The sequence below is a fragment of the Rhinopithecus roxellana genome, chromosome 14, assembly GCF_007565055.1.
Source record: "Rhinopithecus roxellana isolate Shanxi Qingling chromosome 14, ASM756505v1, whole genome shotgun sequence".
Classification (NCBI taxonomy): domain Eukaryota; kingdom Metazoa; phylum Chordata; class Mammalia; order Primates; family Cercopithecidae; genus Rhinopithecus; species Rhinopithecus roxellana.
The window spans coordinates 104,660,504-104,675,869 of record NC_044562.1 but is presented as its reverse complement, the minus strand read 5'-3'; the positions used below and the strand labels follow the sequence as shown (position 1 = coordinate 104,675,869).

The following is a 15,366-nucleotide window of genomic DNA, read 5'->3' as shown; positions in this document are numbered from 1 at the left end:
ACACATCAGATGGTGTTGACTCAGGATATAGGCATTTTTAACAAGTTCTCCAAGGGAGAACTAACATTCACTAGCATTTGAATCTCTCTCAATCAAAGTATGAATACCTTCTCACCTACTTTCTTCTCTACTAAATATAAACTTCTCTCTCCCCTTCACTGAATACAAAATGTTTAAAGTTTTCCCAAGTCCAAAACTGACTCTATGAGTTGGTGTGGATGAAAATCCACAGGAGAAATGGACACCTTGACATCCTTTTAGATAACATCCTTCCTCATTTGCTGCTTAATGTCTTTTCTGATTCAGCATTATCATTTGATGACCCATTACCGTGAGTTGCCACTATTTTATGTGCATTATTCCACTTAATCCTTGAGTCAACACTTAGAAAAAGTACTATTACCTGTTCCATTTTACAGATGAGGAAATAAGAGACTCAGAGACTCAAGTGTCTTCCAGAATGTCACTCAGCTATTAAATAATGGAGAAGGATTTGAACAAAGGTTTGCCTGATTCATACTCTTTTAAAAAAAATGGACACACTCCTCTCTGTTACCATTTCCTAAAGATAGACCTTTTGCTTACATTTCATTTAATTCACTTACCTTTCTATAATTCATCAGTCAGCTTTCAGGAGGATGATGAGTGCTGCAACTCCAAGTCATCTTAGCTGTTTTTTTTTTTTAGGCAGAGTCTCACTCTGCGCAGTGGCGCGATCTTGGCTCACTGCAACCTACACCTCCCGGGCTCAAGCAGTTCTTCTGCCTCAGCCTCCCAAGTAGCTGGGATTATAGGTGCAGACCACCACGCCCAGCTAATTTTTGTAATCTTAGTAGAGACAGGGTTTCATCATGTTGGCCAGGTTGGTCTCCAACTCCTGACCTCAAGTGAACTGCCCACCGCAGCCTCCCAAAGTGCTGGGATTACAGGTGTGAGCCACTGTGTCCGACCCTTATCTGGTCTTAATAAGAGACACTGGAACATACTGAATCTTCTAACTGGCATCTTTCAATCCTTGGGAAACTTTAAGAAACTTCATCAAAAATTTGGAAATGTCTTTCCTGGCATGCTACCCAGAGCTATTTTCTGGTTGTTTTCTCTTCTCCTGTGTAGTGTCATTTGCCATGGGCAATGGAAAGGAAACCACTCACCTTTTTCACTGATGCTGTGAATGATGCTTTTCCCCTCATTATCTGTAGTTATCAGGAATGTAATAAGACATTCATTTTCTCCTTGCAGAGAGCAGGAAACAGAACCATCCTTTGAGAAATCTGTAAATAAAGGAGTCATTCATTAGGTTAAAAAGATTCCAAAAGAGATTATTTTTAAAACAAAGTGGTATTGAGTTTTAATATGTAAATTATAGTTTTCAATATTGCAGAATGAGAATAGGAAAGGCATAGGGTTTTTTTTTCTCATGAAGTGAAGTTTTAGTTTTTACTCACGTTCCAGAAGAACAGTTTCAGATGTGGTCAATCAGGACTGACCACAAAATGCACCTATCAAACGGATATGGGCAGGATTGCAACAGGCTGAACGTACTTCAGGGCAGGTACCCACAGCTGCCTTGGGAATAGAATGGCCCTGATTATGGTAATGAGGGGGCTATAGGTTCTTCTTTGCTGGGAGCATGAAGGATGTCCAGATTACATTTCTGCACAGTTCAAACTGATACTGATACTTTTAAAGGGGCCTTTCTCACAATGGCATAGTCAAGATGCTGGCCATGTATTATGGTAACAGTAACATAAATTAATATCAGGAAACTGAAACTGAAGCTTTATGTAGCTCAGGGACCAGAAGGATAAAGGTAAATGAATCTACAGTGACAGTTTGTCTATCATTCAGTAGAGCTCCTTTCTTAATTTGAAAAAAAAAAAAAATCCAGTTTTCCTCAAATATTTTCCAAGTGGGAATTCTTCCTTATTGAGCTCATTCAAGAGGCAGAAAGTGAATGTCATGACAGAAATTAAAAGTAAAGTAAAATGGCCAGAGATGCCAGTACTATCTACCAGAAATTTTAGTGGTCCAGGACCTATACCAAAATTATGTGGCATTCTCCTGATTAAGAAAACCAAACAAATTTGCTTAACTGTTCTCCTATCTTTTAAGTTGGAGACTTTTCAATGATGGTTACAAACACTGTTTTTCAGAAACCGGTAAGTAGAAGTCCTTTTGCTCTTATTCTAAACTTTTAGGACATGGGTCCAAAGTTAGTGTGTTATGCTACAATGGATCAGAACATTAAAACTGGGGCTGTCCTTGATAATCTTGAACATACTCCTACTGGACTTATAATCTCTCTCATTAGCTTAACAATAAAAACATAAATAAAGCAGAATCGAATGTGTTCTCTGATTCTAACGAAAATTAAATAATAGTCAGTTTTTGGTAGAAAAATGCCATAGCCATAGATAGAAATATTAAGTTGCTGTTTGCTGTCTTCACATTTTGTTTGAGATGAAAAACCCGACAGTGTCTGTGAGAAGTATGCTTTGGATTATCTATGAAAACAGGAACCAGCAAGACATTTAGCATTATAAATAAGATTTTGGATGATAGATTTAAGTGTACAAACTATTTTTGAACCCATTAGTAATATCTATTACATAGGAATATTAAGAAATCTAATTACAAATCATCCTAGTCTAGACACTGCCAAATGATTATGGTCATCTAAGTCACCTGGGAGTTTTGAAAATATAGATTCTGGGTACCCACCCTTGGGTACTATGATTTGAGAGGTTGGTTGTACAGAAGCTTATACACTTAGTGAGTTGTTTAATAAGTATTTAATCTCCTTTTTTTAAAAAAAGGAGATTCTGATTAAGAGATTTGGTGAGATGTGTGTTATTTCATATGTTTGATTGCAAATGGTACTGCATATTTAATTCATACATTGGCCATTTTATTTGGCCTTTACCACACCTCCTGTTAACTTGCCACTCCAATTAACTAGGGTTCATGAAATCTTGGGGACTATGCGTTTTCTCATTGGAGTGTTTTCTTGCTTCTTTCCCCCTCTCTGTGGGAAAAGTGCAGGGTCACTCTCCTTGCCTTGAACATATTTAATGAAACATTTTATTCTGAGGTAGGAAATATGTGAACTGCTTATCATACTCCTTTCAGTAATATTAACCATGTTTTTAAAATTTTTCTTTCAAATGGCTGCACTGAAGCCTAGAGAGAGGCTTACTTGACCTGGCCGGGGTTATTTAAGTGTTAATGGAATGGCAGAATATGATCTTTGAGTCACAACTTCCATCTTGCTTTAATTACTTCCCCATTCCTTTTCATGACTGTTACGGCTCTAGATGTAGCCTGTTCCATAGTGTTTGGATATTGAAATAGTATTATCAAATGTGCAACGACAGATTTGCATAATTTGCTGCATAATTTCTTTTGTTGTTCATAGAAAATGGACCTCTCTTTTTTCCCTTCCTTTGTGAATGTCTACAGTGCTGCTCTAGAATAATAGAATGAAAATAAGATGCCAAGCAGTCCATGGAACCATACTCAGAGAAGGAAGAAATGTGAAAACAGGGGTGAGGAGGTGGGCCTGGGAAGGTCGGGGGAGGGTGTGAAAAATATAAAGCATCTGCACCACTGAGTCAAGATGGCCATATGTTTTAAGACCTCAGCTCTAGGATTAATTAGCAGTTTTCAAAAAGCAAAAACAAAAACAAACAAACAACAACAACGTTTCCCAAGAAAAACATAAGGGGTTTATGGTCAGGTAAGTTTGGGAATCCTTTATTGCAATTCCTCCCCTTGTCATTCCTGATGATTCACAATGCACATTTAATTTAAATGCATAACAACTCTCAGAAGTCCTGCAAGAAAACAAGAAACCCAGTTTCCTATTTCTAAGATTTCTATTACCAGCGGTGCCTTTTTCCATGTAATGCTTTCATATCTAAGGTTGCATGGAATATACTTTGAGAAACAATTCTCTGAGTACATGTATGGTAGGGTAAATAAAAATATGACTCTCAAGCTGGGCACTGTGGTGCATGTCTGTAATCCCAGCACTTTGGGAGCCTGAGGCGGGCAAGATGACTTGAGCTCAGGAGTTCGAGGCCAGCCTGGCCAACATGGCAAAACCCCATTTCTGCAAAAACTACAAAAAATTACGCTGTGTATGGTGGCCTGCGCCTGTAGTCCCAGGTACTCATGAGGCTGAGCCTGGAAGGTTGAGAATGCAGTGAGCCTTGATCTTGCCACTACGCTCCAGCCAGGGAGAGAGTGTATGGCGTTGTCCCCAAAAAACAAACAAACAAAAAGACTCTCAGTAAAATGGGATGAATAAGGTTAATAACATCTCTTTTGATGTGCCCACCCATAGCACAATTGAGGACAATTCGTACAGATTATATATAGTTATGCGAATTTTATTTTACTCCTATTTTCTTTCAAATAGCTGCACTGAAGCCTAGAGAGAGGCTTACTTGACCTGGCCGGGGTTGTTAAAATAAAATTCCCCTCGTTGGGGGAAGGGTAGGTTGTTGAAAGACAAATATGATGCGATCATTTCAAGGTAGTATGATCAGTAACATAACTGGGTGAGTAACTTGAAATAAAGCTTATAAAAAGGCTCATTAGAAAAGTGGCTTTTAAACACACAGTCTGAATTAAAAACATTTTTTCTCTCAAATTCATCCAGATTAGTGCTTTAAATGGTATTAGTAATCCAATTTTTATTTTTAATTGTTGAGTTAGAAATAGTTGTATCTCCCTATTTTGAAATAATTTAGTCAAATACACAAAAAGACTAAAGTAAATATTTTAAATACCACTGGAGCCCTAGTCTTCCTCTTTAATCTCAGCATTTATGATAATCTACTGGAAAAAACCTGTGTACTTAAATATAGTAAGTACCTTGTTCTTGCCAGTATGATTTACATGTATGTAAGGTTTACTCCTTTTTTCCTCAACACATTAGATTTCCCATGTTGCTAGTGAATTGAGGCTTAGCAATTTGCAGAGCATTTTCTGCAATTTTTACACATTTCTCAGAAACACTTGGTAAATATCCCCAGTGCTTGCTGTGAAATGAGCCCAGAAGGTGATGCTAGGACTTTGCACCAGGTACTAATGTGGGAAGTCCACAGAGGCTGCCTGCTCAGTGTTTTCATGTATCTCGCCTTTGGTAGTAGTGTAAGGCGCACACCATCTTGTCCAATATACTGCTATTTGGCATGTTTATCTTTGGTCACAAGAAAAGCATTGGTGAGGGGTTTTATGAGCACATATCATGACCCTCCATATAGGGTAATCCAATTGAGCACATATCATGACCCTCCATATAGGGTAATCCAATTGTGCATAGTCAGAACTCTCAATTTTGAGACAATGTAAGTAATCTTCAAAACAATATAAAGTTCATTAACTCATTCCATGCTGGAAATGGATTAATTTCCATATTCTAATTCCATCTATTCAAGAGACATATCCTGGGGTCGTACATTATTAGCTTGATTATTTCACTTCACCTGAGCCACAGCTTGGTCACATCTCTAACGTGTGCAGAGTAGCAATTCTACCCTGAGCCGCATGATAATGCAGCGAGTTCAGGATAATACAAAATTAAATTCTCCCAGGTTGTTTCTGTTGGAAGAGTCAGTCATCATCTTTGTTTTAAACTCCACAAATTATTGTTTAAAAGGTATTGCCAGTTAAAAAACAAGCTATTTAAATATTTGAGGTGAAACCTTGCCACTAGACTCTGATTCTAAGTAATTAAATTTAAAATGACAGATGAAAGCAAGAGAAGTTTGCTTAGCAGTGAAAGAGAATAGGTCCTTCTTGTATTTTGGGGGTGAGGCAACAGAGAATTGAGGATGGTCACTGTAATGCCCATTTTTGGAAGGTTGGGAATAAAAGTATATGGAGGGGAGGAAAAATGGCCACTAACCAGAAACCACCCAGTACTTGGGAGCCACCATCTGGAACACTGATTTACAGTTGGCTTTATCTTATCTTGAAATAAAGCAATTGGATGAAAAGGGTGAATTCAAGTTTGGGGGCTAACATTTAGCCATTTCTTCAATTTTTCTCCCTTTCTAGTTTGAAAAATATAGCATTCTGGAATTCTCTATAGTTGAATTTGTTAAGCAGAGGTGAACTTGGCAACAGAGCTGAAGTCAAATAGAACAGCCACAACTTTGAAATGCTTGTGGCCTGAGCCATCAAGTTTCTAGTCTTATAGGATGCATTTACTCTGAAAAAATGAATGTCAGTGAGCTAATGCTCTGGTACAAATAAGGTCAAGCTACTAAATAGCCCTCAATTCACAGAGGGTCAAGAACTATGCCTCTCAAGAACTACTAAGGAAATAAAAAACAATTTAAGACAAGCAGAACCTTCTTCTTCACTGATGGTCGCACCAGCTAGTTTGCACTTGTCCACACATTCTTCTCGGGCTTGGCCAGCTGCTGACAGGTGGCACTCAATGCAGCTCCTGTGGACAGTATCCAACAGTGTATCAGTTCATGCTGGTGGAAAATAGATTTGCAGCTTGAATATTGCTTTACTGCTGTTGTTGCAGTTTGTGCTATAGGGGTATCTCATAGATGTCATTATCTTTTGTTATTTTCAAAAAGATAGCTGGGTAATGCCCAAGTGAACACTGAATTATTCTGAGTTCCACTCAGTAATCAATGTTCTCTGAACCAGTCTTGATAATAGCTACCATTTTCATTTACCTGTAATGATTGTTCCTGATTGGTTAAGTAAACAAACAATCAAAGAAAATAAATTGATTTAGCTGTTTCCATTTTACTTTTTCCTACAGAGAGCTTATGTTCCTAAAATACGATTAGAGACTAGGAGAAGTTTTGAATTTCTTAACAGAAATGGTCTGTACCTTAACCAGAATTCCAAGAATGATTAGTGGACTTTGTATATGTCTTATATGATAATTTTCACAATTCACTTTTCTGTAACTCTTTTGAATAAGTCTAAGTCTTAATGAAAGTGTGGATTAGAGCCTGGATCTCAAAAGCTGTGGATTACAGCCTGGATCCTCATTAATACAGGCTTTTAAATAAAAGATCACGATTTATAGAAAAGTACATTTCCAAGAACATCGTCCAAGAATTAAGCTACTCTAAAGACATCTATAGAGCAAAGTAAAATTTAGACCCTGAATTAATCTTGTGCTGAAAATCACTTTACAAATAGATTGTGCTTGTTGTAATTCAAAAGCAGCAAAAGTTTTCTTACTGTGGACACAACTGCTGTCTCTCTCTCCTCTGGCCATGGAAATGTATGCTCTGCTAAGTGCTTGAAACACCCAACCCGCACCCATAACTCAGCAAATCTCAGCTGAAACTGCACTTCCTTAGGCAAACCTTCACTAAACCTTAGACCAATCAGTTCCCTCACAGTGGAAGCCTCAGGATTTTTCCACAGGAAGGGCAACCTATTAGGCAGTGGGGAAGGTTTTACTGTGAAGTTGCCTTAGCATTGCAAATACATTGGATTTATCTAGATCGTATATTTATTTGGAGTGGCTTTGAAGGGGTCTGGTGATTGTGGAAGCTCTTAAAATCTCTTCATCTTTGTGCATCTCACTGATGGCTGCACTAGCTAGTCTGGTAGCCTTATCCCCTGCTGCAGAGTTCCATAGCACTCTCTATTTCCCCTATTAAAACTGTCAGCCTAGATAGCATTGCAATCACTTTAAAAGATGTCTGTCTTTTCCACTAGACTCCCAGCACCTGTGAAGGCAGGGGCTCTAGCTGTTTCAGTCATCATTGCATTGCCCATGACGTAACACGATTCTTGGCATATAGTAGGCACTTAATATCTACTTGATAAATGAATACATGCATGAATAAATGGAAAAATGGACTCATCTCAAAACTAACAGAAATCCCAAGGAGGTCACTCTACCTGATTCCCCAAATTCAAACGGCTTTTATTATTAATTTCATATCTTGTAATTCAGATTTAAGATTGAATCATGTTTATAGAGAAGATGAAACAGAAAAGTAATAGGAGAAATATCTTGAAGGGACATTTTACATTAGATCCTATTCAAATCATCCTAATCATGTCCTCATGCTTCTCCTGGCATGCGTCTTGTCTTAGTTTGCCAGTGACAGTGGCAGAGAAGTTTTGACACCTGAATGGTGAGTAACCACTGAGTGAAAAATTGCTTTTCTCACTCTGTTTATGTCAGAAATGCAAATGTCACATTTTGGGCATCAGAGTTCATGAAAATCTGAAATGCTGAAGCATATTTGCTGCATAACACGTTATCCACTGCAATATCATAATAGCCATTTTGGAGGCTCGCTTCACTTGACCTACAAATGTGGCCCCAATTTCATTAAGAAATTGTGAGGTTTTATTGTTGTTATTGTGCATGTGGTATAAAAGAAAACACAATACACAATAGCTGTGTATAACGGCAACCAAAGAAAGGTGCCAAAGAGCATGGGTGGTAAAGAAGCAGGAGAGAATTGAAAGCTAAGATCATCTTTCTTCCTCTTTGCCTCTGTCAGTCTACAGATAGGAATGAATCAGTAAGGTCAGGCTATAAACTTCCAGATAAGAAAGAAGCTTGTCTGTTTCCCCTGAAAAGCTACTGACTGCATGTGGGTGTCATCCGTCTACCTCCAGGGCATTCCTTCTGTGTGGCTGCTATTGTAATGGAGAGGTGATCTGATGTTATCAGTGTGGGACATCAGCTCGGTTTCCCCATGCTACTCTCTAGCAGAAATGTGACATCGTGATTCTGGATAATCAGGACTGAGAAAGAGGTAAGCTAGAGACTGATGTTCCAGGCTGAAGATCACAGAGGCCCTGTGGGTTTGTGTGTGTTTTGATGGATGTTTGGAGACCAAACCAGCAAATACAATCTGAGGTCTGAGTTTACAAAATGCCATTGTAAATTTGATCACTATAAACCTATCCACAAAAGGAAAGGAGGAAAGCAGAGACATTACCGTTTAGAGTTACAGGGGTCACCACAGGTAGGACATCGTTCACAGGTTGGTCCTGAGGCTCCCGGGTTTGCGCAAACACACTTGCCACAAACGCAGTCCCCGCGCCCGCTGCAGAGAACTCCGTCTTCAGAGATGCAGGAGTCCGTGCTGGTGGTGCAGTTGCAGTATTCGCCAGTCCAGCCGCTCCTGCATACACACTCACCACAGTCACAGTCGCCATTGTCTGTAAAACAAAATGCTCTATGCTTCTCACAGCCCAAAAACACTTGCAGATTTGAGGGGGTGAGGGGCATCTTTTCTCTTTGTCTTTAAGCACCATCATCGAAAGACAAGATAAAAATGAGAAAAAAGTGTGTGTGTTGGAGGGGTGCAGTATGAGTGTAAATACATTCTATTAAATGTGTCTTGCTAATTGTGCATACTTAGATCTGGTCTTGCTAACTGAAGATCCACTTGCTTACTTTATGGTTGTAAACCATAAATAAAAATATAAGCCCCTCAGCCAATTGAATGGACCTCTCCTCTCAGCCAACAGCATTCTAAAATAAACCTGAAACACTAGTCCAGGCCGTGATGAGAGTGGGTGGTCCGACATGCCTTATTATACCCTCCTCCCTTTGGAATTCAGGCACAACTGACCAGCATTAACAAAAAAACAGAAACCTTAAGACTGACAAAGTAGACTTTCTGTAGCAATAAGATACCAGCATAATAGATAGCAGGTCCTGAAAGTAATCAAAGTATTTTACCCCAAAATATATTTATTTGACATATTTTGAAATGGCTTGACCAAGTTCTCTTGTGGGGAACATCTACATTCTACAAAGAATCCCCTTTTCTTTCCAGATCTTCTTCCTGATCCAAGAGAGAATTAACTAAGAATCTGGAACCGTTTTAAAGTCTTCTAGGAAACGTTTGCAATCTGTTCTCTCTGAAGCCTGCTACCTGGACGCTTCATCTGCGTAATATGAACCCTGTTCTCCACAACCCCTTATCTTAACCCAGGTACTCCCTTCTATTGATTCTAGGTCTTTAGATAAACTCTTTCAGCCAATCACCAACCACTATGACCTGAAAGCCCTGCCCATCCCCTTTGAGTTGTCCCACCTTTCTGAACAGAACCAATGTATATCTTACATGTATTGATTGATGTCTTATGTCTCCCTAAAATGCATAAAACCAAGCTGTGCCCTGACCACCTCAGGCACAGGTCCTTAGGATCTCCTGTGGCTGTGTCACAGGCCATGGTCACTCATATTTGGCTCAGAATAAATCTCTTCAAATATTTTATAGTTTGACTCTTTTCATCCACATATTACATGAAATAGAATTTGTAATCAGACCAAATGAGGTAATCCAGAAAGTATGTAAAAGATATTTGATGTGAATATGTGTCTCTATGCATATTTATTTATTTATTTTTATTTTTTGCTTTTAGTTAAGATGCCATAGGAAAATGATGCAAGACAGACCTGGATTAAAGCCCACCCCTTTATATCACTCAAGTTGTGTGATCATGAGCACTTCATCTATAAAACAGACGGAATAAAGTCTACTTTCAATGCTTGTGACCGGATGAGATAATGTATATATCTCCTAATTTTGCATTCGCCAGTTAGAAATCCCATAGGCATACACTGAGTGCTCAAAAAATTCACTACTCAACACACTTTAATTGAGCATATACTATGTGCCAAAGATTGTATTAGGTATGAGGATTATAAAATTAAATAAGACAAGGTCATCGAACTTATAATATAGTGTAGGAGGCAGGCTAATGAATACTACTACTAATAAATATACATTGGGGAATAGTTTCCAAATTAGACTGGAGATTTGAGGGTTCCAAAGGAAGTGATGCTTGAGCTGAATTTGAAAGATACAGGTAGACAATACAAAAAAAAAAAGGTTCTATGCATTTCAGGAATGCATGTGGGATCATTCGACCTGCTTAACACCCACAGAACTTTCCTGTGGATAGAGCCAAAGGTGCATATGGAGTGTGGCAGGTGGGGAAATGGAAAGGACAACAAAAAGTCAGAAGTCAGACCATGAAAAGCCTTATTGGCTAAAGGAAGAGCTTCTATCCTGAAAGTTTTGTCTGACATTTTTTAGCATCAGTAGACAGGTCAAGCTACAGATAGAAAAATCAGGAGTAGAGGCAAGAAGATATGAGACCATGAACCAAGGCAGTGCCCATGGGAGCAGCGAGGAAAGAATATATATTCGGGCATGGAATGCTCAGGGTGTGGGTGCGAATGGTGCCAGGCGGAGGGTTGAGGGAAGAGACAGAGGGATGGAATTCTCCCCAGGTGACTAGACTGAGCAGCTAGATGGATGGTGTGGCTTTTCACTGAACTGGAGTGGAAGCTAGCTCATGGTCACTGCTGTATCACCAATACCTGGCACAGAGTAGAACCTAATTATTGAAACAGAGGAGGAGAAGCAGCTTTGGGTGGGGAAGATGATGAGTTCACTTTTGGCCCTGAGGAGCTCAAGGGGCCTGTGGGACATCCCAGCAGGAGGTTGAATATATATATGGGCCTGAAGTTTGGGGTTTGGGATCCATTAGGGAAAGGTGGTAGTTGAAGTTTTCGTGGATCAGGTCATCTAGGGCAAGTAGGCAGAGTGAGGAAAACTCTGGAGAGCTTCAGGACTTAAAATGTGATCAGAAAAAAAGGATCCCTACAGAAGAGACCAAGAGGTAGGAGGGGAACAGAAGTGATATTGCAGAGGCGTGGGGCAGAGACTATTAAAGAGGGAGGTACCTGGACACTTTCGCTGTAGACAAGTAACCCATCTAATCCTAAAGAGCCCCTTTGGATATGGCCACTTAATGATGTATGAAATACTTCAAAAATGATTTTAAAAGTGTTTAAAATAATGGACTTGTGTGTTATTTCCATAATATTATTCTGGGTGCCTACCATGCGTAAGACACTAACATAGCTGTTGGATGTTCCAAACAAATAACATTTATTTGCAAACTCTCATAACTGATACTTTTCTTGAAAAAAAAAAGAAAGAAAGAAAGAAAGAAATGTGCATTAGGCATTTTGCCTCATAAGTTTTGCTCTTCCAGCAAAATTTAGGATTACCTAAGACAGTATATAACAGTGTTTAGAATGGCACCTGAGCCATAAATAAGCACCGTACAAGTGTTAGTTACTGGCATTATTTCTGAAAACTATCCAGTAGGAAGAATTTGTAAACAAAATTATCTATCAGTATTAAAATTCCTATACTTTTACTGAAAGCAAAGTGGATGCAGAAAAAAAAATCACAAGTGAAAAAGGATTCTACTTGTAGGAGACACTGCCAAGTTCACTGCAGGAGGAAGAATTGTGGACTTTCTCTTGTAAACTTTGGTCTAGCAAGTGGCTTACTTTTCTATCTTGATGACTGGGCTCTAAGGAACTTGGAGCAGGAGAGTCCTGGGCTTAATTCTTTGGTCAAAAATCACCAAACAAAGATGATAGCCACAAAGATTTTGAAGTTGGATTCTGATTTCTCTAGGTATGTGTGTGCATATATGTATATATACGTGTGTGTATATATATGCATATGTGTGCATACACACACACACAGTCATGTGTCTTTTAACAATGGGAATATGTAATGAGAAATGCATCATTAGGTGATTTCATCATTGTGTAAACATCATAGAGTATACTTACACAAACTTAGATGGTAAACCTACTGCACACCTAGGTTATATGGTATAGCCTATTGCTCCTAGGCTATAAACCTATACAATATGTTACTGTACTGGATACTGGGGGCAAATGCAACACCATGGTGAGCATTTGTGTATCTAGACATAGAAAAGGTACAGTAAAAATACAGTATTTTAAAATTATGGGACAACGATTGTATATGTGCTGTGTTGTTGACAAAATCGTCATTATGTGGTGGATGACTAATGTGTATATACATATATATTCTCTTTATATATTCTCTATATACTCTCTCTATGTAAACATACACACATGTATGTATAGATGCTTCTGGACTTATGATAGGATTATATCTGTATAAACTCATTGTAAAATGTAAAATAATGGGTTTATCCAGACATAACATCACTGTAAGTTGAGCAACATACTAAATTTATATCACTTTCACACCATCTTAAAGTGTGTGTTTGTGTGCGTTGTCTAATGAAAGATGAGTTGAAATTTACCTGGGTTCATGATATTAAGATATATTTCAACTGCATTTCATAACCTATGCAATTTGTAGTTGACATAATTAATTCAAAGCAAAGAATAATTAAATGATTTGGGCCAAAGGCATTAATTTCATTTTTACCTGTAAATGATCTTCTAAACTACAGTATCTTTTTGTTTCTTCCTCAACAAAAGGGGAAACTTACTTTTATAACAGGAAGAAATTCCATATTACAGTTGATTCTGGAAAATTAATGTGATTTACAAATATTAAATAAAAGATGCATTTCCAAATGCTTTGAGAATGCTCAAGTACATCATTGCATATAGGAAGTACTTGGCAGAAATTTAGAAAATCCTTTCTGGAGCAGTAGAAAAGGACCATCATGGCAAAAACATGGAGCTCCTTTCAGAATTTAGAAGCCCTCCTCTCTGCTGGCCTTCCAGAGCCACTGACCTGGTTTCCAAAGTTGCTAATTGATATCCTCAAACAACCAATTATCTAGAGTACTGGTTCATACAACAAAAACAACAGCAGCAACAACAACAACAACAACAAAACTTTCATATTGGTTTCATGGAGGAACAAAATGATAACCAAAGATCAAGAAAAAATTACCATGGTATTTCAGAGGGATGGCTCTTTCTGGAATGCCATTGACAGTAACTGTAAGTGCATAATGGCAGCAAGTGTTTCTCTAATGCCATTTGCCTGTTAGTTTCCATCTCTTAGAATCAAAATATAGGAGACTAATGGAATTTGGGCAAGGAAAAAAATCAATGGAGCTCTGTATCTTTGAGTGCTTACAGATGGATGAAAGAAGCTGTATGAAAAAGAACATTTCGATAATAGCTCTTCAGAAAAGTGGCACATTGCTGAGTATATTAGTTATAAACTGGAGATCCACACAAGTTGTGAGCTGTAGCATGTTTGATCCTCAGTTGCAAATAAAACTACAGCAGCAGTAGTCTATTCCAATGCCAGGCACAATTTTTGTCCCTGCACTAAGCACAATGCCAGCCACATAGTAGGTACTCCATAACCATTTGTTAACCATTTGTTATAATTGCATTTACTTTCATTATACCTTTTGAAAGAAAAGTTACTAATTATAGAGCAACATCCTTCGTGATGTTACTAAAAATAGAGAAACAGGAATGTCTGAAGGAAATTGGCATTGGTGAAGTTTTCTGAATCTAGCTAAATAAATCGTATTTTCTAAATAGAATGTCTGTAGCAATCACTGTATCTGACTCAAAGAGAGGCACTGTTGTCAGACCTTCCTAGCTACAATCCACGGATCAAGTCAAGTCTTTTTTAGTTTATTTCTGATCCTCATGCATGGTACAAAATAAAGGGAAAGACCATCAAGGAAAGCTCTGTTGCTAAACACAGTTCAGAATTTTATACTGCCTTAGATCTCTTTGATCCAAGATTTAAAGGGTGAAATATAGGTCGTGTTAGTATCTCTACTATATTTTGTTAGATTACACTTAGGGCTTTTTGCAAGGTAATTTCAAGTGTTTTGAACATGTATTTTATTACAAGATTTCTATTAGACATGCAATATGGGATTCTGCCCAATATATCCTCTCTGTGATGTGGTGACGGCCTTTGGCTGGCTTCTTGTCACCTTCAGATTGTGCCCCATCTGCATCATGTGAAAAGAGGACTGATGTGGGTTTGGAAACATACCTATTAAACCAGGAAATCAACCTTTGGATGAAAAGGGAGAGAAATGTGTCTCGATCAGAACAGACCATACATTTTTCACTCTCTGGAGGGAAAAAGGCATATATTCTCAGAAGAACTTATTGGTTGCAACAGCAGCAGCAAAGAAATGAAAGGTAGGTACACTTCTAAGGGTATCAAAGGGTTTTCAGAAAGCTTGGAATTCTTTGATGCTTCTTTCTTTCAGGTCTTTTTCCCCCCCAAATTAGTCTTTTTTATATGTTCCTAACACTGTCTTTTAAAAACATAACTTGCTTAGTTTTCTGTAAAGATAATGGCTTTCTGATTTGAATAGCTGTCTGCTTACATAGTGTGAAGAACAGAGACACTGAAGCTTAAATTCAGCATTCAGTTAATATTTCAATCTATAAGACAAATTTATATTGTTTAAGAGTATATTAGGCTGGGTGCGGTGGCTCAAACCTGTAATCCCAGCACTTTGGGAGGCCGAGACGGGCGGATCACGAGGTCAGGAGATTGAGACCATTCTGGCTAACACGGTGAAACCCCA

The 15,366-nt window shown here is 38.3% G+C and overlaps 1 protein-coding gene across 5 annotated transcripts in view; it reads right to left on the bottom strand.

Annotated features, from left to right (window-relative positions):
* The window catches only part of ITGB6 (integrin subunit beta 6), an 86,453-nt gene that overhangs the window by 12,754 nt on the left and 58,333 nt on the right, over positions 1-15,366 (bottom strand). For 4 of the 5 annotated variants that reach the window (XM_010379106.2, XM_030916987.1, XM_010379108.2 and 1 more), the window contains 3 exons: positions 8,955-9,177; positions 6,363-6,460; positions 1,152-1,271 (listed from right to left, as the gene is read on the bottom strand). In XM_010379106.2, the coding sequence (XP_010377408.2) occupies positions 1,152-1,271; positions 6,363-6,460; positions 8,955-9,177 (441 nt within the window). The remainder of the gene's footprint in view (positions 1-1,151; positions 1,272-6,362; positions 6,461-8,954; positions 9,178-15,366) is intronic. The other variant, XR_749675.2, reaches the window with a different exon arrangement.